Source organism: Mauremys mutica, chromosome 5 (assembly GCF_020497125.1).
Source record: "Mauremys mutica isolate MM-2020 ecotype Southern chromosome 5, ASM2049712v1, whole genome shotgun sequence".
Lineage (NCBI taxonomy): Eukaryota > Metazoa > Chordata > Testudines > Geoemydidae > Mauremys > Mauremys mutica.
The window spans coordinates 145,314,390-145,339,617 of NC_059076.1; the positions used below are offsets into that span (position 1 = coordinate 145,314,390).

Consider the following 25,228-nt stretch of genomic DNA (forward strand, 5'->3'; position numbering starts at 1 on the left):
GTGTGGAGAGCTGCTGCCTCAAGGTGGATGCCCAGAAAGACTCTGGTCTTTATCCAGATTCCACAGAGATCCAGAAAAGCTCAAGTACCTTCAGCATGTTGAAGAGACCCTGTCTGGAAATCATCCAGAGACCACTCTATGGAAGGTGATGCTGACTGAACCCGCCTGATGTTTCCTTGCTCCTCCACCTCCTGCTGGGGGAAGTGAAAGGAACCTGCCCATAAAGCATCACCTTCTTTTACTGAATGTAGCGGTGCCTCTTATCCACCCTGCAACAGCAGGAACAGAAGGGTCCTAAGCCACTGGCTAACTGATCGGCATGTGTAGCGGGCTCCCGTGTTCCATTAGCCCATGCGATGTAGCATTGCTGAAGGTTCTGACCCCTGCACCAGGAAGTCTGGGTAAGTAGCCTGATGGATGCACTTGGCCACCTGCCAGGAGCCAGATGGCTGTATCTAAATTGCGCAGAACAGATGACAACAGAGAAGCAGCCTATGGAAACCATAAGCCCAAGCCTGCAATACCACATCTTGAGCTGAGTACGTAGCTGTGTTACGTCCTGGGATCTCTAACTTGTGTCTGCCCTCCATATTATGATGATGCTGTAGGCAGCTAGTATGGCTTCTGTGCTTGAAGACATCCATTATCTATAATGCTGCTAGAGGAAAATGTTTTGAATAATTAAACAGAAATCCTCTCTTGTTGCTAAGGTGTTCTCGCTCTGTAAATTATTGCCAGAAAGCAGATTTCTAAAAAATATAGTCCTGTTCTGTGTGTATCTAATCCATCTTGGAACCAAGGCCTGCTCCTTTGCGAGAAGCCAACAAGCTGCTCCTCTGCTCTGTCATCTCTATCTAGGCCACGTGCTACAGATTCTACCAATGAACGAAGTCAGAGTCCCCGAAGGACCTGTCTGTGCTCTCCATTGTCACTCGTCAGGGGTTTTAGGCGTTGCAGCTGCTCCCCAAGAGGAAGACACAATCTCTGGCCTGGCAATTTAGTGTTTCAGATGTAAATTGACGCTTAGCAGCAAAATGGTGGCACAGCATTGTTAGAAATGCTCTCCATTTTCTGTACCTCCGACTTTAACCAAGCTCTGCATCGTTTATTTTCTTCCCAGGACTTGCACGGCAAGGGATGTGGACAGAGCCAGACGGAATCTGGTCCATAGTGCTTAAAGTGAAAAATTCAGTTTGAGACTGACAGAGTGCTGTGGGCTTTACCTGTACTGTATTGTCCAAAAGAGATTCACAGTTGCCCTGTTCAGTGTCAGCTGGGCAGATGTTAACAAGAAAGTGGGCTTTCTCCCCTGTTGATAGGAGCAGTATTCAGCAATCCATCTCTTTAAACCCAAACGAACTGGGGCTGTGATAGGTGAGCAGCCTGTTATGCTGATCTCCTATTGTCCTAAATCAGTTTTATTTTCTTAATGTGTAACACACCCAGAATCGGCTTTCCTTTCCCACCAGTTGTCTTCAGCCTATGGCCTGCAGACCCTTGGGGGTCCGCAGACTACGCCGCGCCTCCCTTTGGAAATCTTTAGGGGTCTGCAAATGAAAAAAGGTTGAGAACCAGCTTTAGGCTATTGAACGTTTTTGTAGCTGAACCCAGTGCATTTGGTAGTGCTTTTAAATCAACACACACATTTCTGATCAAGTCCAGTTAATTTAATTAAAGGTGGAGCTGATTGGTGGCCATTTCAGTTTTTGGCCATATGTATGCTGGTCTGTTCAAATAACCTTTCTCATTCTGTCAGCTTCTAAGATACTTCAGAGCTTGATAGGCCAGGGAAGGAGCTTGGAAATGGTGGTTTTAATGCTAAATATATGAATAATTTTCAGAGAGAAAATTTTCTCTTTTTACATATTAACAAAATTATGAATAAGACCTTGAAATCTGAATGTTGGAGATCCTGAAAAATGGTATGGTAGGAACATCCAGATGTCGAGTTCGTGATGGCATTTGGGCTCACTGAACTGTGAATCAAGAGTCTGTGTTGTTACCCATTGGCGCCTCTTCCTTGACCCTGTATTGTTGGGGGAAGAGGCAGAGAAAGTCAGGGAGAACTTTTAATGTAATTTTAAAAAATCTTTTATCAAGGATGTCAGCAGCGAACCCTCTCTTATTTCAAGGGACTCTGTCAAGGTGAGTTTAGCCCCAGTTTGATACCTGTTCTATTGAGTCCTTCTGATTCCACCAACATCTTTTACTCCTCAAAATTAATTATAGTAAATGCTGGATAATAAAAGCTCTTACTTCAGGTTAAGGGAGTAAGAGCCCCCCTTTTGCTGATACTGTTGGAATTGCGTTTTCCATGTGTGGCTCTTATTTGGAAGTATAGTTCCCATCTGGTGCTGGGAATCTCTTGGGATAATGGATGGAAGGCACAGATTTATTCACATGCGGGGACTTCTTAGACCAGTGTGGGGTGATCTTAGCTCATTCACTGCCTGATTTTGAAACCGATACTTTGACACCTGAGGACATTTCCAGTCATCCTGGCATCCCATTAGAAACTCCTAATTTAGGCTGTTTTCATTCTAAAATCTATTTTTCCTTCCATCTTCTCCAAAATGTGTCGTCTCCCCCAAATATTTTTGTTTGCCCTCAAACGTCTCATACTTGATCTCTGGTCCAGAGGAGAAGAAGAACCCAAAACTTCTTTGCTGTTGCATTTCCTGTGTGCTTGTGAAGCTGGGTGTCTGTGGGAGAGAGAATGAGTGGGGGAGTTGGGAATACAGGAGCAGTTTTGGGTGGTGAACGCTCAGTACTATAAGGTGGCTTATGTGTGTTTGAAATTGCAGAAACTAACAAACTTGGCCCTTGAACCGGTTCATTAGGCCAGGGGTTGGCAACCTTTCCGAAGTGCTGTGCCGAGTCTTCATTTAGTCACTCTAATGGAAGGTTTTGCGTGCCAGTCATACATTTTAACGTTTTTAGAAGGTCTCTTTCCATAAGTCTATAATATAGAACTAAACTATTGTTGTATGTAAAGTAAATAAGGTTTTAAAAATGTTTAAGAAGCTTTTAAAATGTTTAAAATTAAATTAAAATGCAGAGCCCCCCAGACTGGTGGCCAGGACCCAGGCAGTGTGAGTGCCACTGAAAATCAGCTTGCGTGCCGCCTTCGGCGCGCGTGCCATAGGTTGCTTACCCCTGCATTAGGCTCTGGTAGATCCAGGGGTTGGTGTGTAGACTGCTCCCAATAGCCAGGGAGGCTGGGCTGTATCGTGGGAAGAGATTTGCAAGGGTTCTGCGTGCATGCGTAGATGCTGAGCTGGGCCCATTATGGCTGGAGGAGGGATGAAGAAATGTTCTAATTAGCCAGTGAGACAGCTGAGCCTAAAGTGTTGCTAGGTTACAGAGGAGCACATTCGTCCCTGTGCATCCCTCCTCCCTGTGGAAGGAAAGCATCAGCTCAATCCCCGGTGCTGTGCCTGGATCCAAGGGCTGCCTAAGAACTTGGAGAGGGGAGGGAAAAATCCATAAGTGATGATGTAATGAGGAGCCCGGGGCGGTGGTTGGAGAGGCCAGCGGAGAAAGGAAGTGTGGCCCGTGGCTCCGGCTGCTAGGATGGACCTGCACTCCAGCGCACTAGAATCTCGCTAATTAACGGCGTCCGTAGCAGTCTGGGTTTCGGGAAGCGGTTGCTGGATTATCAGGGTCAATGGATGGCAGATAAAAAGGAAAAGCTGCAGCCATTTGCAAGCGCTCCTGGGCAGACGGTGCTTGAGAGAGACTGTCTACAGAGAGCTGCATTGTTGTGATTGAATGTTTTAACGTTCTCTTTCTCTGCCTCTCTCTTTCTCTTTCTCTCTCTTCGTCTGTCTTTTCTGCAATGATGAGGCAGGCCCCAACAACACGGAAGGTACAATCCGCTGTATCCCCATGATCATTTCTAACGCTGCTTCGAAACATTTTTTGTTTTGCCTTTTTTTTTTTTTTTTTTGGTATGTTACGACTGCAGAGCTTTAATTTTGAGTTTCCAACTCAGTTTTGAGGTGTCTCTGGGGAGACAAGCTGGACGGGTGGGTGCGTAATGACAAAACGAGGCAATTGAATTTCATTTGTAGTCTTTCTTTTGAGTTTGTGGTCAAGTCCTTTTTCCATTTCACCTGAGAGCCTGGTGTTTGTGTTGCATGCAGTGCCTCTGCAGCTCACATCAGAGGACAGGGGTTTCGCGTTACCACTGCTGCTGGAGGATATTGCTGCTTGCTGTATAAAAGTTGCATGCTAATAATAGTTTTTATTTCTTCTCTCTGGCGGTGCTGGCTAATTGACTCTTTTGTTTCTTATTTTTTGCCTGTGTTAAGAATTTCAAATTACTGTTACGTGGCTTTCCTGTGTCGAGCTGATATTTTTCTGTAGGTTACAGTACAGACTCGGATTTTTGTTCTCTGGGTGTCCTGATGTTTGTTTTTGAGCATAATCAGAATCTCCGAGTTTTAAGTTCTAACGAGCAATTAGTGAGGATTTGTACCTGATCTGATAGAAATAAGTTAACAATACAAATAGCCCAAAAGCAAATGTGCACCTTTCCCTGCCACTTCCACTGTTTTGCCTGCAGCAGCCAGAAGGTGTTTTCTTAATTATATTCCAGTAAATGCACCTGTGTATGGATCTGGGATCTGAAGCTGACCAAAGGGAGTGACACACTTTCCTGTATGGTGATTTTTTTAAAAGCTCCTTTAAAATCCCCTTCCAAAAGAAAAGTTTTGCAAATGCTAATTCTGTATCGCTCTTGGGAGCAGAAAGATAATGGAGCTGTGGCCAAGTCTGGAAACCATGCTCCATATTCATCAGTTTCTGGTGATTTGATGGCTGCAGGGCCAGCCTGCATTTCTTCCAGGGAAGTTTTAAAGTCTGCCGTCGTTACCTGAGTTAATATAGGGAAACTGCATATAAAACTTCTTTTCCTGGTAGGATGTTTTTCTCATATGATTGCTCTGTATTGGCCACTTCTGAGAGAGCGAGCAAGCCCATCATGCACTAGGTCTCTGGGATTCTTGAAGGTGCCATGTAAAGCTTCTTGTTGTGAGGTACAGCTCGCAGCAATGCCCAGAACATGTGACTGTCGAGAATAACCAGCTCGAGAAGAAGCCACGTAATTATGTTAATGGAGAGCTATGCAGGTAGTAACATCAATTCCTGCAGGTTTAGTCAACTGCTGAGCATCCTCTGGAGAAGACTTGAGTAATGGACTCAGGCGCTACAGTCTTGAAGTAAAGCGTTTGTGTTCCTAGGATACCTGGCTTCAGCACCTGCCAGCTCCTATAGTGTGCAAGCAGGGCTCACCCATTGGGGCTGGAAACGCTCACACGAGCGATAGGAGTAGCCTGTGTGGAAACATGCAGTTAAAAGGAGCGTGTGCTCCCATCCTGCACTCAGTATGGAACCCGAGAGTTCCAGCTCTATGCGGCTCCTGTGGTTCCGGAGCCCTGGCGCTGGGCCTGTGACCACTTACCAGGAGCCCACTGACCACACCTAGAGGGATAGCTCAGTGGTTTGAGCATTGGCCTGCTAAACCCAGGGTTGTGAGTTCAATCCTTGAGGAGGCCACTTAGGGAACTGGGGCAAAAATTGGTCCTGCTAGTGAAGGCAGGGGGCTGGACTCGATGACCTTTCAAGGTCCCTTCCAGTTCTAGGAGATTGGTATGTCTCCAATTATTACCTATTACCTTTAGCTCTTAAAATGAAGAGTCATGCAGCTGTCCTCATGCTCAATGCACTGGTGCAGTGCACACCTACATAGAGCACTGCTATCTTGATCCAAATTGAGACCATTCTACTCCAGATGGAATGGGGTGGGTTGGGGCCAGTAGGGCCTGGGGGCTGCACCTTTTATATTGAGGAGGAAGTGGACAGGGCAAGGCTGACTTCCTAGGCCGTGCTTTGTTCTTCCAGATGTTGGTAGCTAGCAGGTGGCTTTCCTGATTTCTGCATGCTGGCAGCGAAGCTTTCCCAGCCGGCGTGTTTCTATTTTGGATCCCAGATACTTCTCTTCCTACTGAATGTTGAACTTGTGGAGGACCAAAGGTTACAGAATGGCATCAAATATTTATTTGCATTATGCAGCACAGTTCAGAACCACCGACTGATGAAATATTCATGGCTGGAATACCTGATACAGAGCTTTCTGAGCTCTTAAGCTGTCCCAAAGTTCTTCATTAGGCTGTAACTGGTAAAGCTGGTAGCCCTGTTCTTCTGGAACCTCAAAAAGCTCAGGTATGAGACATAGCTGTAGGACAGAGGTTCTCAAACATTTTCATAGCAGTGGGTCGCTTCTTACTAGAGTACCAGCACCTCTTCTGTTCGTGGTCCTGCAGCCCACCTCCCCTTCCACTGGCAATCATACCACTTCCCTGTGGTACCTGCAGCTCATGGAAAATTAGTATTGGGAATGTACGGAATATATTTCCAGCTGTATTTTAGAGGGCTTTGTTGGCTGGAAACGAGCTAGCACCTGTAACTAGCTGGCTCTCTGCAGGCGACCAGCAAGTACTTCCTAGACCCTGAGGATATGTCTGCACGGCAGCTTGGAGCAAGCCTCCTAGCCCAGAGAGAGTCTCACCCTAGTGCACTAGAATTGGCAGCCTGGCTGTCGCAGGTGGGGCTGGAGCTTGGGCTCTCGGCCTAAGGAGCTGAGTGCGCCTGAGAGCCTGAGCTGCAGCCTGACCTCTGCTCATGTTCGCATGCTAGCTCTAGTCCCGCTGGCGTGAGTCTTCCTGCCTGGGCTGCGGTGTGGACATACCCTGGGGCTCTGGAACACCTGTCAAAGGGAGGGAAGTTTTTGATTGCTCGATTCTTCTAATGAATGTTATAAAAATACAGTGTTATACAGGACACACACACAGAGCAGGTCTGCCTAGGCAGCGTCAAGACCAGTCTGTTCTACACCCTGATGAGATCAGTGAACCATTGTTATGACCTTCATTTAGAAATGAGCCCTTCCCCCAGTGAATCTTGTAGCTGACACCTCGGGCTGTATCATCTTTACAAAGCGAGTTTGCTGGGCGGGGACCAAACTGATGACCTTCCACCCTTAAACTAGGCCTAATAACCCAGGGGAACAGCACAAGGATTAAAAATGCTATTGCCCGCTCCTTAGTTGTTTTTCCTTTAATGGGAATGGCAGGGTAACTTTAGTTAGAGCTGCCAGGAGGCAGGTTTTGTTAGGATTCTGTATGGTTTAATCTAGGAAAGATGCCCTCAACTTCCTTCATGCCCCAGAAGTGACCATTTCAAGGTTGGTTGATGTGAGATTCTGGTGTATCTTTTAGGGGGCTTCATTAACACCCTCGGGGGGATTTATCGTTAGTATAAATCCATCTGTTGGAACAGGCAGTACTAACATTGTTCTTGAATGTGCAAAGTTGGTTGTCAGTTTAAAATATTCCAGCCCTTGGCTTCTAATTTTTGTCAAGTACCAAGAACTCCTCATATCTGCTTCTTGTAAGCCCAGAGGCATTTCCATTGTTGGCTCTGGCTTTTCTGGTGCGAACCATTCCATAATAGGACAGCAGGAGCCATGTTTGAAGCAACATTTCTCTGACAATAGAGACTTTGTTGAGTTCCTCTTTAACATGCTGTAGTGGCCGTCCAGTGCTTGGCAAGGAGTGAAACACCGGAACATGCCTAGGTTGCTAAATCCCTGAGAAGAGATGGTTTCTCAGAGCAGGCCTGCTTTATAGAAGGTCTTCTACAGTCTTCCCCCCTGGGGAGGGCCAGAGTTAACAGATAGTTGCATCAAGTTGTCAAAGATTCATTCCACAGAATGGGTTTTCTTGTGGATGTTTTGAGGGAATCCGCTTTTCCAAAGCACCTTACGCTGCCAGTCCTCAACATGAAATTAATCCCTGGGTTTTTTAGCTTCTACTGCTTGGTGGGAACACTTGCCCGATGAGTGTTTTGCAAAGTAAGAAAACTGCTCTGGAGGATGTAAATCTTTCACGTCTGTGTTAAAAGTAGCAGCTACCCAGAGTTAGACTCTCTGGGAAGTTTTCTTCTGGAATTGTGAGCGAAGTAGGATTTCTCCCCAAAGGATGTGCCAGATGTCAGGTATTCGAAGGGATTTGCATTTTACTGTGTGTCCCTTAGACTATTCTGTGCAATTCTGATATTAAAAAGGAAGAGAGGGATTGCTAGAAGCCATGTGTTACCTGGTTTACCAAAGTCTTATGTGCGAATGAGACCATCCCCCTCAGGTAAAGACGTGGACCACTGCCTCGCTTAAACTCTGAAGCCTTGTCTTCCTGTCTCACATACAGGCCAGCTGTTTTACAGGGCCTTGCATTGGCCAGCGCGTCTGTGGTTGTAACAGCCAGATAGTTGCCAGTTGTGTGATTAAAGGCCTCATTCCTAGTGCCACCCAATGGGAGAAGAGCATGAGGGCTGGTTTCTTTTGACCTGCTCTGGTCCTGCCGACCTTCAGACTTTCTAGTCCATCGTTTTACCTTTCAGTGGTAAAGGAAAGCAGAATGTAATGGGCTTGAATGTGCCCCGGTGATACTGTGTAGGCCATTAAGTGTGACAGAACAGAAGCTCCACCTGTAAGTGAATCTCTTTTCCTGTCTGATTCGCTCCCAGTAATGGGAGTGACATGGACAGGGAGTATATCCCTTCATGCTGTCCCTGCTACACACTGGCCAAAGAAAGCTGCTCCAAGTTCACTTCTGCCTGGTGTCTCGATTTCTGTTAAATCCTTGTCAACGAGGCACCACACAATGGGACAATCTGTGTTGCAACCACACAGCAAGGAGGCGCGTAGTGTGAAAAATTCTTAGGTGTGGGGTTGCCAGATTGGTTGTCATAATCTTGTATCAGCTTCCTTGATACAGAGGACAGGTGCGTTAGGCTGAATGGGCCTACCTGATAACATGACACATTTTATTCTTCAGAGCCGAGGGAGAAATGGCAGTGCTGCCTTGAAAATGCCTCCGTGTTTGAGGTGAAGCATCACAAAATGCGAAGCCTGTGGTGTTGTAACTGAAGGAGTTAGAATCCTTTTGCTCCTGCTTCTCTTTGGGCAGTTAGTGACACTTGAGCTTCAGTAACCTCGTTTAGAAAAGGGCGTGTGTGCGTGAAATCCAGGATCCTGCCAGCAGAAGCCTTGAGAGTCCTGGGCAGTACGACAACTCAGCAGGGTGTTTCTCTGGCTAAGCCAAGGGAGTCCAACCTGTGCCTTTCTGAGATCTTTCCAGGAGTCCACTAGATGGATCAGGTTGTGGATGCCCCGAGGGCAGCTGCAAGGACAGCAGGTCTCAGCATGCAGGGCGTCTCCATTGTCCAAGTGGTCAGGATGGAAGACTTCCTGCTGGGAAGATCTTTGCGGTCCTGTAGCTGCATGTTAAAGATAGGGGTGGCCATGGTAGAACTTTGGTGTCTTCAGTGCGAATTACCGAAAGATTTTTCTAGCCTGGGTGTGAGGTGAGCCACATCAGGGGTCTGTTTCACCTGGGACTGTCGTGGGAGCATGGGGGAATGAGCATGTAGACCTGATGCTATGCACACTAATTGTGGTCATGTCTTTTTGTTTCCTTTACCTCGTTCTTTGCTGCATCTGCTGCTGCTGCCGCTGCTGTCTCTGTATCTCTGTTCCTGTCTTTCCCTGTATGAATGTTTCTCCTACTCTGCCTTCTACTCCTGTTGCCCTCCAGACCACCACCAGGCGGCCCAAGGTGAGAACCAACAGCTGTGGTCAGTGGGCATTGATCATTACTGGAGGGCTAAACTCCAGTGTCTGTTTCCTGTGGCCCTTTTCCCGTCCTTTGGTGAAACCTAGGAAAGCTCTACAGATAGAGATGCTTCCCTGGGGTGAATCTACAAGGGTGAAATTGTCATCAAGGCCGGGGCTGGCTCCAGGGTTTTTGCTGCCCCAAGCAGCAGAAAAAAAAAAAGCCGTGATCGGCGGCAGCTCCACCGCGCCGCTTTCTTCTTCGGCGGCAATTCGGCGGCAGGTCCTTCCCTCCGAGAGGGACCGAGGGACCCGCCGCCGAATTGCCACCAAAGAGCCCGATGTGCCGCCCCAAGCACCTGCTTGCTGGGCTGGTGCCTGGAGCCGGCCCTGATCAAGGCTGTTACTCTCTGCTGTTACCTAGAACTAATTTAATGAATTAGAGCATAAAAATGCCTTGGTGATCCTATTTCCACTTTATGGCCGAAGCTCCCCTCCAGGCATCCCTGTGGTAACGTTATACCTTGGCTGTCACTGATTGCTGTTCCTTACCTTATGGGGTACTTTGCCGCAGGAGGCTTGAGGTTGTTTGGGGGGGGGAGGGAGTTCTGAGTAGTCTCTTTTAAGGAGAAAATGACAGTCATCCAGGATTTCGTAAGGCTGTGGAGAGAGCCTGCTCTGTGTAACAAAATCTGCTGCTAGCAGTGCAGAGGAAAAGCAGGGTTGCGGGAGACTACAGCTTGGACACAGATCCTCCAAACACCTGTGGCTACATGATGATTTGTAAATGGCAAATACTTGCTTGGGTTGCAGTGTTGTTGGAGCCATGTTGGTCCCAAGATATGAGAGAGACGAGGCGGGTGAGGTGGTACCTTTTATTGGACCGACTTGTGTTGATGAAAGAGTCGAGCTTTTATGCTACACGAGCTCTTCAGCCGACCTAAGAAGAACTCTGTGTAGCTCAAAAGCTTGTCTTGTTCACCCACAGACATTGGTCAGTAAAAGATGTTACCTCGTCTCTCGAAACGGGTGCATTCTATTTCATGAGGTGGTGGGCTCTGATCGTGTCTCTGATTTCACTGGGTTGCGTGCGTAACTCCAGGCAGGGAAGATGTATTTATTGGTTCATTCAGTTTATAAAAAGATGTTGTTCCACCGATGGGCTCCCATTCAGTGCTCTGACAATACTGGAAATCTTCAGTCCTTATCCCATGGAAGTGTTTGTTCAGACTGCAGGTGCATCCAGAAACCCCAGTGTGGCCTGGGGTCCCACCAACCTAGGTGTGGAACAAATGTGTGTAAACACTTCCTGCCTTCAGGAGTTGACAGTCCAGCCGATAAGACTGCTGCTAGCACCAAAAGTAAATGAATTACACTCACACTCTCCGTTAGTTAATAAAATCGTCCCCTCAAACGTCCCCTCCCAGATGCCGGGGAGAAGTGATGGGCTTTGCTGTGTGACCAGAGTTAAGGTACCTGCCCTAGGGGTCAAGAAGCGAGGCCGGTTGGAGTCCTGCAGCCTGTGTACCCTGCCAGTAGCAAACTCTCGCTTACAGCAAGAGGGTTCCTGCCTGATTGCTGCTCTGATCACGTGGCACAAGGGAGAGAGGTGGCTGCTTGGGGTAATTATGGGACAGACCATTTAGGGTGTGAAGTTTGAGCCACCACTTTGAATTCCACCCGGAAGCCAGTGCAGTTCCCAGAGTGCTCCCAGCGAGAGAGAGACTGCACAGATGGATTGCTGCTTTCTGCATCCCCTTCAGTTTGAGTGATGTTAAGATGTAGCCCCATGTAGAACGCTTGGTGCTGGTCTGATCGCAAGGAAACAAAGGCATGGGTAAGGGTAGTAGGCTCGCATCTGAGTCACCCCACTCCACCCAGATAGTCACATGGCACCTTGGTGATGTTTGTTGCTTCCACATCCAGTAGCACCTGGGATCTAACTAAAGCCCAGGTTACAAACTATAGTGGCCCATAGCAGATGCTGATCCAATACTAGCCAGTTCTGCCAGCTCCTTCCCCCAGCCTTGCCAGCGTTCTCTCCGCTGGCCAGCTCCTCCAGGGAGACACACTCTGCACAGAGCTGAGGATCACATTATACCCCATGTCTCCTTACTGCCCCTCCTAGTGTCCCCTGGTACACCCTGATCAGCAGAGGAGACTGAGTTAAATCCTGCAGGACCCCAGACAAGTGTTTGTCAGAACCAAAGCTATCGCTCACACTTACCAGTGGGATTCCAGCTAACTCTGACAGGCCTTAGATGTGTCCACAGCCCCTTGTGGTCAATGGTAAATATTCTAACTCAGCCTGAACACCATATCCTCAGCCTTGGCTAAGAGTCCATCGGCTGGTGCCACTAATGCAATTTCCCCCAGACCCAGGTCTGAAGTCGGAGGGCTCTAGGCAATGCCAGGGCTGCTTCACCATGAACGCTTCCCAAAATGGGAGCGTCAGGATCATTTGGTAGCTAGCAGGGTTGTTAGTTTCCAGTGGTGTTTTGAATAGGGGCTTTGCAATGCTGCTCTCAGAACGCCTGGTGTCCTACCCTCCCGTAGAGAGGGGTTACCAGTCTCAACAAGCTCTGAGTCCAACATCTCCCCCAGGCCCTACCCATCTAGGGAGGTCCAGGCTCCAAGCTGCAGTTGGTGGCCTTCAAGCACCCCAAACTCTTCCAGCCATTCAGCAGTGTTACTCCCTGAAGACTCGCCTGGGTTTTTCCACTGGTGATGCTGCCCTGATCCCGCGGACACTGACGGCTCAATCTGGCTACGCGGTTTTATCTGCCAAGTGCTATGGAAATTCCTTTCAGCAAAGAGATTTGCTTGTGCAGAGTAGCCTGCTTCTCAGAGGTGGGATGTGCCTGGCAAAGGCTGGTGCCCCAAGGGCTCTTCCCAGGACCAAGGCTGGATGCTCCCAGTTTCAGAGGGAAACATGGAGCAGGCTGCTTCTCCACAGGGCACTGTACCTCCGTCAGTTAATTGGGTAGGCCAGACTTCTGCATCATGGAGACTTCGCAGTGTGGCGCCTGCTGGGGCCTGACTTCAGTGTCCTGCTGAACGACTGCTGCTCAGGCAGGGTCAGGCAGCATTGGTTCACTGCCGTAAATGGCTCTCGAGTGCGTGTGCACATGCTGATCTGGAGGGATGGTGTGGCTGTACCCTAGCTAACGTATAGCTGAGCTGGGACTTAGGCCACGTCTACACTTAAAATGCTACAGCGACAAAGCCGTAGTGCCGCAGTGTAGACGCTCACTGCAGCCCTGGAGGGGTTCTCCCATGGCTGTAGCTAATCTGCCTCCCCGAGAGGCGATAGCTGGGTCGATGGAAGAATCCTTCCATTGACCTAGTGCAGTGTACTCGGGTTAGTCGCACCCCTGAGAACTGGCTTTGCCAAGGTAGTTTTCAGTATTTACCAGCCCTGAGACTTGATAAATACGGCGTATGCACTGAAGGCCCAATGCCAAGGGATAAAATTAAGCTAACGCTCAGTAAATTAGCTGACTGACTGTAACACACCTGGATGCCCCAGTGATGGGGCCGTTAGAAACGCACGTCAGAGAGGAGTTGAAGGTAAGCTCTAGTCAGCACTTTCTGAGACGTTTGCTGCTTTTTTGTAGACCCCAGATTCCCTTTGTCTCCTCACCTGTACTGCAGCCCTCTTACGCCATGCTGCTGGGAGCCCCGACCCGTCCAAAGAACAGCTGCGTAGGCACCGTTCCACAGTCTGGTGTCCATTGTTACCGTGCCTGTGATGGTGCGTCGTAGGCTTGCTTCATTACCGAGCACGGCTCTTCCTGGGGAACCCTGCCCCTTCTAGATGAAGTCAGAGTTTACCAACTTCCATGTTGTGTCCTAAAGTTAGAGACAAAGAACAGTATACAAGAGAGACGACTGAACTCTCCCAAGAAGCAGGAGTGAAATCTGCAAGGGTATGCTGAAGAAACAAGATTGAAATGGGAAATTAAAACAATTCAGACTTTAAAATTGAAACTCTCCAAGTACCCAGTACCAGCTGTTTGCTGAATTCTGAATAATACATTGAAAATGTTCAGAAAATGCAAATTGGCAAATGCCATTTACAAATGGCTGGCTCTGGAGGCCTCTGGGGCACTCTGGCTTGACGTTTGCAGACTTAGGGGTTATGTAGGAGAGTCTCCATCCAAAGCTATATTTGGCTGGACCCAGGCTGGGGGATTGGACCCCATTTTGCAGGTCCAAAGGCTGGTCTGTTTGTCACACGTGTCAGGCTTTCTCTTCTTCTGCCACCTCCATTAGTTCTCTGTGTAGCCTTTGCTAGACGTTAGCAAACTCCTCACTGCTGCTTCATTTGTTGTCACTCCTGGGATCCGCCCCTCTCTACTCCCCTAAAATTCAGAGATTCCAAGGCCGGCAGGAACCATTGTGGTCATCTAGCCTGACCTCCTGCAAAGCTCGTTTGTCTAGCTTTGACTTCCAGCCATTTGATCATGTTAGACCTTCCTCTGCTCCCATTATTCCTCCATGCAGGTACTTACAGGCTGGGATCAAATCACTCTTCAACTTCTTTGTTCAGCTAAATAGACTGAGCTCTAACCCTTCAGTCACTCCAATTTATCAGCATCCCTCTTGCCTTGTAGGCACCAGACCTGAGCACAGGGTCCCAGCTCCAGCTCCCTCACCCAGAGCAGTGGTAGCTCTGCAGGGCTCTCAGAATAAAGGATACCGAAAGCATAGCGTTGTCCCTTCCTATCAGCATATAGGACTCAAGGTGTGGCGTGGATCCGCTGGGCTAGCACCTACGATTCCCTTGCCCACTGTTACTGCCCTCGCACTGGTGAAGCAGAATGTTTCTTGCCCTCGCTCTGCCAGACGCCCTTTTCTGAAGGTACCGGGTACGCTTAGGGAGGACTGTGCTCATGCCCAGCACAGGCCCTTGCAGGTAAGCAGAATTTCGCACAGTGCCTGTGTGTTCTAGGATCAGCAGCAGGTCCTTAGGTTCTGCAGTAATTACAACCTATAGGGTTGTACTCCCTGGGTTCGTCTGTGTTGGCACCAGCCCTGGGAGTCTCAGGCCCTCAGCCAGACGAATTGGTAATGATGCTCTGTCCCAGGAAGGGCTTGTTTTAAGAATAACATGGAGGCAAAGTTCAAAGCGAGGCTCGACTGAAAGGTGGAGACAGCGGTGAGTGATGGCAGATCCCTGTTCTGACTCTTTTCCTCCTTGACGATGTTGTTTTGCAGCCTACCCGGACTCCCAACTCTGCAGCATCCAGCGGTACAGCTGGGCCCTCCGGCTCAGCTTCCGCCTCAGCGGGTGAGATGAGTAGCAGTGAGCCCAGCACACCTGCCCAGACGCCTCTGGCTGCGCCCATCATTCCAACTCCTTCCCTGACCTCTCCAGTGGCACCTCCTTCAGCTCCTTCCCCCACCAAGGTAAAACAGTGCGTGGCTATCTGATTGCTCTAGCCGAGGGGGGGGCAGAGGGGCAGCGAAAGGGGGAGGGGAGTGCTCGAAGGCAAGAGAACAGGCTGGCGGGGGAACTGTTTATCTGCCCACCCTAATCCACGGTCCGACAAAAAGGGCCAGGGAGCGCTCTCGTTCCGTCTCCGTACAGCACTCGTGTGACTGCACCTGGAAAATCCCAGTCAGTTCTGGGCACCACACTGCCACAGACTGAAAGCGATACAGAGAAGAGCTGCAGAAACAATCCGGGGGTTTGAATGGATTGTCTTCTGAGGTGAGTCTGTATAGCGTGGCTAAGAGTAGACCAAGGGCAGACGTGGGGCGAAACCCCAAGGCTGGAAAGGAATTCAGGGTGGTGAGAATACCGCTGCTTAGCTCAGCACTCTACAAACATTCGTAGAAACCTAGAAGATCAGGGTTGGAAGGGACCTCAGGAGGCATCTAGTCCAACCCCCTGCTCAAAGCAGGACCAAACCCAACTAAATCATCCCAGCCAGGGCTTTGTAAAGCCTGACCTTAAAAGCCTCTAAGGAAGGAGATTCCACCACCTCCCTAGGTAACCCATTCCAGTGCTTCACCACCCACCTAGTGAAATAGTGTTTCCTAATATCCAACCTAGACCTCCCCCACTGCAACTTGAGACCATTGCTCCTTGTTCTGTCATCTGCCACCACTGAGAACAGTCTAGATCCATCCTCTTTGGAACCCCCTTTCAGGTAGTTGAAAGCAGCTATCAAATCCCCCCTCATTCTTCTCTTCTGCAGACTAAATAACCCCAGTTCCCTCAGCCTCTCCTTGTAAGTCATGTGCCCCAGCCCCCTAATCATTTTCATTGCCCTCCGCTGGACTCTCTCCAAGTTGTCCACGTCCCTTCTGTAGTGGGGGGGACCAAAACCATTAACCCTTCCAGCATCCTTGTGAGACTGGAATATGGCGGCATCTCATTTTAGAGATGAGGAAACTGAGGCACAGAGATCAAGGTCACACCAATTGGAGCTGGGACTAGACCCCTGGCTCTCGACTGATCTCCTGACCTTGAGAGGGTGCTGAGCTGAGGAATATTCTCCCCCAGGGACGTTGGAGAAGCCCCACTCTCTGGGACGAGGCAAACTGCTAGGGAACAACCTGCCCTGGCCTTGGAGGTGGGCTGGGTGACTTAATGGGTGTTTGTTTGATGGCCGATAATTACTATCTAGGCTAATTTTGTTCTTTAAAATAGTTTTTCATTACTTCCCTCCTGCACCTTCTTAATTAGCTGAATTTCGAGCTTATGAAAGATTTAGGCCAGGAGGGCAAGGTGTGAAAAAGCATTTGAGGTTTTGTGTGAAGTCCTGAGCTGGAAAAAGCACCACCTCGTGGAGGGAAAAGGCGTTCCAGCCTCTCATTTCGTCCTGGGTTCATCTTCCATTGGACCTGTGCCTGAACCCGGCTCACTTGCTAGCCCTGTTACTGATGCTTAAATCAGCTGAGAACACAGAAGAAAAAACCTCTGGTATTTGACAGCACTTAGAGCCTCATCAGTTCCACTGGTTGCTCTGCAGAGTCAGTCAGTTCGTGCTGTTGTCTGTGTGGGTTTTTCACACAGCAGCAGGGGGAGAAATTAAGAGAAAATAGGAAAACGTGATTGTAAAAATGCCGAGGTGTTGGTGGGGTGCTTGGGAGCAGGTGTAGGACCCCAAACTAGTTGCAGCTATTTTTTAAAAAAAGGGACGACACTTCCAATGGATGGGGGGACCCCAGGTTAAATCAAGAGCGAGTGCCAGCGTTGCAGCTGCATGATTTGTAGTCAAGCAAAGACTCTTCCGAAACACCCGAAGGGATTTTGTGCCGTCGGCATGCTGAGCAGCACCCCATTTGTTCACGCAGGGCAGGTGACTGCCTGCTCACTGAACGTTTGTGCAGGGGGAGAACGGCTTTGTCTGCTCAGTCACCCAGGCGCTGGGAGTTCCACTTGGATCTATGATTCTCCCATCAGGAAAAGCCCATGCGCGGCTGCATAATACCTTACAGGCTTTGTGCTGCCTCCTTCCTGTGCAGGCAGCTCTCCAGTGACCGGGCAGGTAGGTTTTCGGGGAACAACGTGTTAGCCTTACACACGTTTTAGGGAGAGGCAGAGTCCCCTTGGAGCATGAAGGGCTTCAGGAAGAGATGTTTCACCTCAAGGGGGTGGGACGCAAGAGGGCTGCATTAGAAGCTTGCCAGGAACCTGGGGACTGTGCCTAATTCTCATGCACTGGAGTAGATTGCAGCCACCTTCAACTGTGGTGTGGAGGAGACACTTCAGGTCCCAGCATACGCTGCTCCATCTTTGAGCCGCCTTTGCTGAGCTCAGGATGGAGTGTTGCTTGCTGGCACCAGTCCCCTCTGTGGGCTACACCTGTAAAAGCTCAGGATGTCTTTGAACTGGGTTTTGAAACCCAACTGGTACAGCCCAAATTCAGGCAGCGACTCTTTGTCGTAACAGAGCTGAGTGACTTCCTGTTGATGCTGGTTACCTGGGAAAGATCTACCCTGCTTGTCTCTGCAGAGCCTGCTGGTTAGAAAAGCCTGGAAGCGGCATTGCAGTCAGACGCAATGGCTAGTTTGCGGGTCAGAGTGGAGATGCCATTATGGCACTGTCACTTGCCGAGAGATCAGGGCCGTGCTCCATCCTTACCTGGGTGAAGAATTACACGTGTGCTGGATGTTGCACTGAGCCTTTCCTTCTAGAGATGAAAGTGTCCAGAGCCATGATTCCAAAACCTTCAGAATCCAGCCTACAAGATCTCTTAGCCGTGCTTAACCCCCTTTGGTATAGTAACCGCCCATTGTATTGGCGCGACTGACGGGGGAGAGATGGGAAACGGTTAGGATGCCTTCGGTGCTCAGGAGAGTAACCCCTGGCATCAGTTAATAACTCTCCAGTTTACAGTGGGCACGGTTTGTGTGTGTCTGTGAGTTGTTAAACTTCATTTAAATAAGCCTTAAAGCCTTAGCCATTACACAGGCTATAGTTTAAAATCACATCGCTTGTCACATTAGAGCCCCAGTCCTGTTAGTGGAGACACGTTTTCCTTGCATGTGTCATTACTCTGACCCCTAGGGGCAGGAGAGGGGAATTAGAGGAGTTAATTTTGTACCTTACTGGTTTTCAGACGGGCTCAGCACTCGCAAATCCCACTGAAGTCCCTTGGAAGTGCAGGTGCACAGCACGTTTGTAGGTCAGGCCGTGTCTCAGCACATCGAAGTGTTAACCGTGTACTGTGGGTGAAATGAAACCCAGTGAGATTAAAACATTATACAGGCTTTGGAAGTGGAATAATTTCATTCACTTTGTTCTTCCAAGAGGCCTTTAATGATGCTGCTATTGGAAAAGGGTTGACTGAATTCTGAGGACTGGGTCAGACTTAGGTTTTGTTGCCTGTGCATTAAATTGGAAGTATTTGGAGAAATCCATTGTTACGTGACATCTCTACTTCTCAGAGTAACCTCCCATTTTCCCCTGGCTGTGCAGGAGGAGGAGAACCTGCGTTCTCAAGTCAGAGACCTGGAGGAGAAGCTGGAGACTCTGAAGATGAAGCGAAATGAAGACAAAGCAAAGCTGAAAGAGCTGGAGAAATACAAGATCCAGTTGGAGCAGGTGCAGGAGTGGAAGAGCAAAATGCAGGAACAACAGGGTGACCTCCAGAAACGTCTAAAGGAGGCCAAAAAGGTGAGCATCTTCCTGGCGGCATGTGGCAGCACCAGAGCTGTGCAGCGCTCGTTAATGCCGCGTCAAGGGAGCCAGTACATTCAAGGCTATTTAATTGTTGGAAATCAGACTGGGGCGTTCTTACTTTATTTTTTGATACATCCACTAGCATAAAAACACGAACTCCCCCAAATCCTGTCTTCTGAAGAGATGTGGGCCCTAAAGCAGCCTGTGACCACAACATAGCAAACATTGGCTCACGTACTGGCTTGAGAATGCAGAAGCCCAATGGAAGTTAACTACATTCAGTGGTGAATTAATTTGTACAAGGCGCTAGATATGTCTGGGCCCATTATCCTGGTGGCATCTTCCTGTGGTTTATTTTGGCCTATTTTCTCCCCATATCTGAGGCAAGAGTTTTGTCATGGAGTCACGCTGGCCGGCTTTAGCCAGGCAGTGCTTTGGATAATGTGTCCCTTCCGCCAGGGGCGTCTGCAGATTCCCACTTGTGGCTCATGATGGAAGCACCTTGACCCTCAGGGAATCTGCTGGAGAGCGGTGGCCATTAGGCCTCTCCCCTCACGCTCCCATCCTGGAGGGGCCCAGGGGTTCCCCCTTCTCTTCCTAACCACGGAAAGTGCAACGGGCTCCTGTCACACACACCGTCCTCAACGCTTCCCTCATCCCTAGGGGGCGAATTTTGTTTGTAGTTAATCAGTCAGATTCCTTAAAGGAGGAGGAGAGGAGATGCCGTGGCCTGGGCTTCATCCGGCAATCAGTTAGACACATTACAAGCCTCTGATCAGATCCAGGATGCTGGAGCTGTCAGTTACGGGATCGCATTTTAATGTTGTGCTTCCTGTTTGGCCACGTTCGGCTGCATGCACTCAGTGCGCTCCCTCTGGGCGAGGGTTTTCTTCTTCCAGTGCCGCTTCTGTCAGACGCTTACCCTGAAAGTACGAATGGACCTGCCTCCCTCCCCTTGCTGTCACACGCCTTTGGCAGCGTTGTTAGTCGGGTGGGTCCCAGGATATTAGAGAGACCAGGTGGGTGAGGGAATATCTTCAATTGGACCAACTTCTGTTTTCCAAGCTTGTCTCCCTCACCAACAGAAGTTGGTTCAATAAAATATATTAGCTCACCCACCTCGTATATCACAAGTTTAGCAGCCAGTGTATTTGGTCCTGGAGCTCTGTTCCCTTGATTCCACGTAGTACCTGATGAGTGAGTTTCTCTTCGGCTTCCAGCCATAGCTGCCGACTCTGTGGGTGCTCTGGGGCTGGAGCACCCATGGGGAAAAAATGATGGGGGGAGGCTGCTGGGGGTGCTCAGCACCCAACTCCCCACAGTGCCTCCTGCCTGCTGAAAGACCACACAGATCAGCACCTCCCCCTCCCAGCCACCACAAACAGCTGTTTTGCGGCATGCGGGAGGCTGGGAGGGAGGGGGAGGTGCTGATCTGTGCAGCCTTTTGGTGGGCGGGAGGCACTGGGGGGAGTTGGAGGGGGCGGAGAGGGGTGGGGGGGTTGGGGCCTTGGGGGAAGGGGTGGAGTGGGGGCAGGCCCTGGGTCAATATAAAAGAGAAGTTTAGAACCTAATACAGCTGCCAAACGGCTTCATACTGTCTGCTGGCGCTACCCCCCAGGAATGGGCCAGCAGCTGGTTGGTTGGTTGGTTGGCAGGATGAGCCGAGGTCACTGCTCCATTTTAACAGAGTCAGCTAAATGCCGTTACTACAAAGAAAGGTATAAAATATGCTTGGTGTGTGTCCGCACTGAAAATGCAGCCCCGGCCCGTGAGCCCGTGCTGGGGCTTGCCGCCTTCTGTAAGATGCACAAACAAAGCAGCCCATCATCCTTGTGTGTGTTTAACACACCTGCCTTTTGCCAGGTTAACGCCTTGCTTAGATTTTAGTGATCCCCAATTAGGGTCTGGGGAACCTCCCTTAATGAACATGGAAACAGTTGTGTCCTGTTGCATGTAATGCGTCAGAATGTAACCTGCTGGTACCTCCCATCCTGGTTACCGGCGCAGTTGGGAATTCGTCATGCAGAGGTTAAATCTGAGGGCAAGTCCACACTACAAAATTAAGTCAACCCTAAGCCACCACAGTCACTGAATGGGTTTTACACATCACACTACGCTGCTTGTGTCAGCCGCATGAGTCCTCCCCAGGAGCACGTGCACCCATTGACCTGCCAGGGTAGGGCACTGAGGGATGGTTTCTGAAAGGCAGCAACAGTCTGTGTAAGTAGCACACTGTCTACACTGAGAATGAGTCAATGTAACGACATTGACTTCACCTCCGCGAGGCGTAGCGCCTGTGTTATGAAGTCAGTGTGGTGACTTACATCAGTGGGAGCGACAGTTCAGTGTAGATGCTTCGAGTTAGGTCCACATAAGGCAGTTTACTTCGACCTAACTCTAGAGTGTAGACCAGGCATGCGTCTGGCGGCGTTACTGGAAAGGGGGGTCCAAAGGGGATGGATCTCGGCTGTTCTCAGTGGTGGCAGATGACAGAACAAGGAGCAATGGTCTCAAGTTGCCGAGGGGGAGGTTTAGGTTGGATATTAGGAAACACTATTTCACTAGGTGGGTGGTGAAGCACTGGAATGGGTTCCCTAGGGAGGTGGTGATCTCCTTCGTTAGAGGTTTTTAAGGCCTGGCTTGACAAAGCCCTGGCTGGGATGATTTAGTTGGGGATTGGTCCTGCTTTGTGCAGGGGGTTGGACTAGATGCCTCCTGAGGTCTCTTCCAACCCTGATCTTCTAGGATTGTATGATTCTACTGGAACTGATTCTCTTATTGTTCCAAGTGGGGTGGGAGGAATCCCTGGCCACTCAAGCCTGTTACTGGTCCTGGGGGGAGCGGGGAGGGGTTGGGAGTGCAGTTGCTGGGCTGAGTGGGGAAGAGGTGCTGAGTTGGAACAGAAATAAGACAGTTTTTGTGGCAGTGGCCTTTCCCCCTGCGCGCCCGGTAAGCAGTTACTAGCTGGGATGTGACTCCATGCAGACCCCCTACAGGAACGCTGTCACAGCCAGGATTATCTGAGCCGTACAGCTGGGTAATGGATCCGGCTAGTGACTGAGTCCGAGGAGCGCCCCTGTTCCATCAGGCTTCCATCCCAAGGTGTCCTCACCCTGTTTCTGCCTGACTGCAGGAAGCCAAAGATGCATTAGAAGCCAAGGAGCATTACATGGAGGAAATGGCTGATACGGCTGATGCTATCGAGATGGCAACTCTGGACAAGGAGATGGCAGAAGAGCGGGCCGAATCCCTGCAGCAGGAGGTGGATTCCCTGAAAGAGAAGGTGGAATATCTCACGATGGACCTGGAGATCCTGAAACACGAGATAGAAGAGAAAGGTGAGAGGTGCGGGGACCACCCATTGTGAAATGGGCTTGGAGGAGAGTCTCCTGTTTTAATGCAAACCTGGGCTGGGGAGTAAATCTACATGTGGGGGAGATCCCATTGTTGTGATGAGAGCAGCATAAATACCAAGCTCCACTGATCTCTCCTACACCCGCTGGAGTCAGTGGGAACCTTGCCATTGAGGAGTTAATTGCCACTGATGAAATAAACAGTAATAAGTCACTAGGACTAGATGGTATTCACCCAATAGCTTTAAAATAACTAAAAGGCTCCAGAGGCCATCCCGGCAATTACAGACTGGTGAGCCTGACTTCAGTACCAGGCAGATTGGTTGAAACTCTAGGAAAGAAGAGAATCAACAGACGCAGAGATGAACATGATTTGTTGGGGGAAAGTCACCAGGGTTTTTGTAAAGGGAACTTCTGCCTCTCCAATCTACTAGAATTCTTTGAGGGGATCAGCAAATGTGGACAAGGGGTGGGCAGTGGATATAGTGCACTGGAATTTCAGAAAGCCTTTGACAAGGTCACTTCCCAAAGGCTCTTAAGCAAAGGAGGCAGTCATGGGACAATGGGGAAGGTTCTCTCATGGCTCAGTAACTGGTTAAAAGAGAGGAAACAAAGGACAGGAATAAATTATCAGTTTTCACAGTGGAGAGAGGTGAATGGCGGGTTCCACAAGGAGCTGTACCGGGACCACGGTTATTCAGCATATTCATAAGTGATCTGGAAAAAGGGGTGACCAGGTGGCAAAGTTTGCAGATGTTGCAAAATGACTCAATACATGTAAGTCCAGAGTTGACTGAAAGGAGTTACAAAGGGATCTCACAAAACTGGGTGCCGGGGCAACAAAATGGCAGATGAAATTCAATGTTGATAAATGCAAAGTAACTCACATTGGAAAACATAATCCCAACTATACATATAAAATGATGGGGTTTCAATTAGCCGTTACCACTGAAGAAAGGGATCTTAGAGTCATCATGGATGGTCCTATGGAAACATCTGCTGAATGTGCAGCGGCACAGAATGTTAGGAATGTTTGGAAAAGGGTAGATAATAAATAGCACAATGCCACTGTATAAATCCCTGGTGCACCCACATGTGGAATCCTGCGTGCAGTTCTGGTGGCCCCATCTCCAAAAGGGATATTGGAACTGGAAAAAGTACAGAAAAGGGCAACAAAAATGCTGAGGGGTCTGGAACAGCTTCCGTATGAGGCGAGATTAAAAAGACTGGGACTGTTCAGCTTAGAAAAGAGACGACTAAAGGTCTATAAAATCATGAGCGGCGTGGAGTGTTATTTACCCCTTCACATAACTCAAGAACCAGGGTAACCCAATGAAATGACTAGGCAGCAGGTTTAACGCAAACCAAAGGAAGTTTTCTTCCCACAACACACAGTCAACCTGTGGAACTCCTTGCCAGAGGATGTTGTGAAGGCCAAGACTATAACGGTTCACAAAAGAACTAGATAAGTTCCTGGAGGATGGGCCATCAGTGGCTATTAGCCAAGATGGTCAGGAAGGCAACCCCATGTTCTGGGTGTCTCTAAACCTCTGTTTGCCAGAAGCTGGGAATGGGCGACAGGGGCTGGATCACTTGAAGATTCCCTGTTCTGTTCACTCCCTCTGGGGCACCTGGCACTGGCCACTGTCGGCAGACAGGACACTGGGCTAGATGGACCTTTGGTCTGACTCAGTCTGGCTGTTCTGATGTTAGGATTTGCCCCTGTGGGATTGCTATGATAGCTCCTTAGACATCCAGCTAAATGCTTTCAACCCTTTGCATGCAGTCCCATTACCGGCTTTGCAGCGCTGGGCTGTAGGAAGTGGTAGGACCCTTATTCACAGACAGGTCAGTAGTAAGCAGCAAATCAGCAACTCACCATGTCCCATCACCTCTGAGTTTGAGTGGGAGTCTGGCTGGCGGGATGCAGGTCTCTCTCACTATGGATAAACCGGCCATTGCAGCGCTCATTGCTCCTCGCCCAGACAGGGGACGCCGGCTCCTGGGAGCGTCTCTGGGACAAGCTGTTTGTGCTGTAGTGCACAGGGTCTGCTCATTTTGCTGATTTCAGACCAGCTGCTCGGCTCCTCGATGGACAGGACATTGAAACCAAAACGCGGAACAATCTCACATATTTTGTCCTTGTTTTGATTCCCTAATGGGCTTTCTAGCCAAGGCAGACTTTAAAAATACACAGACAAAGAAGTCAAGTTTCAGAGGGGAGCCGTGTTAGTCTGGATCTGTAAAAGCAAAGAAGAGTCCTGTGGCACCTCATGGACTAACAGACATATTGGAGCATGAGCTTTCGTGGGTGAATACAGCCGACGAAGTGGGTATTCACCCACGAAAGCTCATGCTCCAATACATCTGTTAGTCTATAAGGTGCCACAGGACTCTTTGCTACTTTTACAGACAAGGAAGTGAGCAGCCATTGAATATTGACAGTATGAGCCGAGTTCCATGGCAGAGGCCTGCGGAATGGTCACCTGAGAGCCCCAGGACTCTGCTCACTAGACAGAACCTGCATCTGCCACAGGAGCAGTAGATTGAGGAGCTGGCGGATGGATGCACTGAGGGGGGCTGCAAAGGGGGGAATGGGGGAGATGGACAGAGCGAAGGGGATGTGGGATCTTCGGTGGGGCGGATGGAGGAGGAGAATGGGGGGCAGCAGCTACTGGGATCACATTGGCTACAGCCAGGTAAGTACATAGAACCATAGGGTTAGAAGGGACCCACAAGCATCATCTAGAGTACGTTAGGCACCCCGGGCCTGACCTGCACCAGCAGTTCTAGCCATGCAGCTCCCCTGAGCCGAGATTGCAGATTGTGCCGTACCATGCAGCAGTTGTTAATTTGAGTCCCTGGCCACTAATCGACTGACCTCAGCTTGCGACATACACTAGATTCGAGGGCTGCTCTGCTGAGGAGGCGATAGGCTGGTGGGTTAACCCCCTGAGCGTTGTCCTCCCAACTCCCAGGTTTAAAATCTTAGTTGCTCTTGAGAGACCTGCCTTGGACAAGAGCTGATTTTCCTGCAAATGCTGGGTAACGTCTCTCTGCTTC

The 25,228-nt window shown here is 49.5% G+C and overlaps 1 protein-coding gene across 7 annotated transcripts in view; it reads left to right on the plus strand.

Annotated features, from left to right (window-relative positions):
* The window catches only part of LOC123371159 (dynactin subunit 1-like), a 71,456-nt gene that overhangs the window by 24,113 nt on the left and 22,115 nt on the right, over nt 1-25,228 (plus strand). For 2 of the 7 annotated variants that reach the window (XM_045018449.1, XM_045018451.1), the window contains exons 1-4: nt 8,036-9,677; nt 14,894-15,085; nt 18,609-18,806; nt 21,946-22,150. In XM_045018449.1, the coding sequence (XP_044874384.1) occupies nt 9,498-9,677; nt 14,894-15,085; nt 18,609-18,806; nt 21,946-22,150 (775 nt within the window). In that variant the 5' untranslated portion in view covers nt 8,036-9,497. Of the gene's footprint in view, nt 1-3,685; nt 3,726-3,826; nt 3,869-8,035; nt 9,678-14,893; nt 15,086-18,608; nt 18,807-21,945; nt 22,151-25,228 lie in introns of those variants that run through there. The other 5 variants (XM_045018448.1, XM_045018450.1, XM_045018453.1 and 2 more) reach the window with 4 other exon arrangements.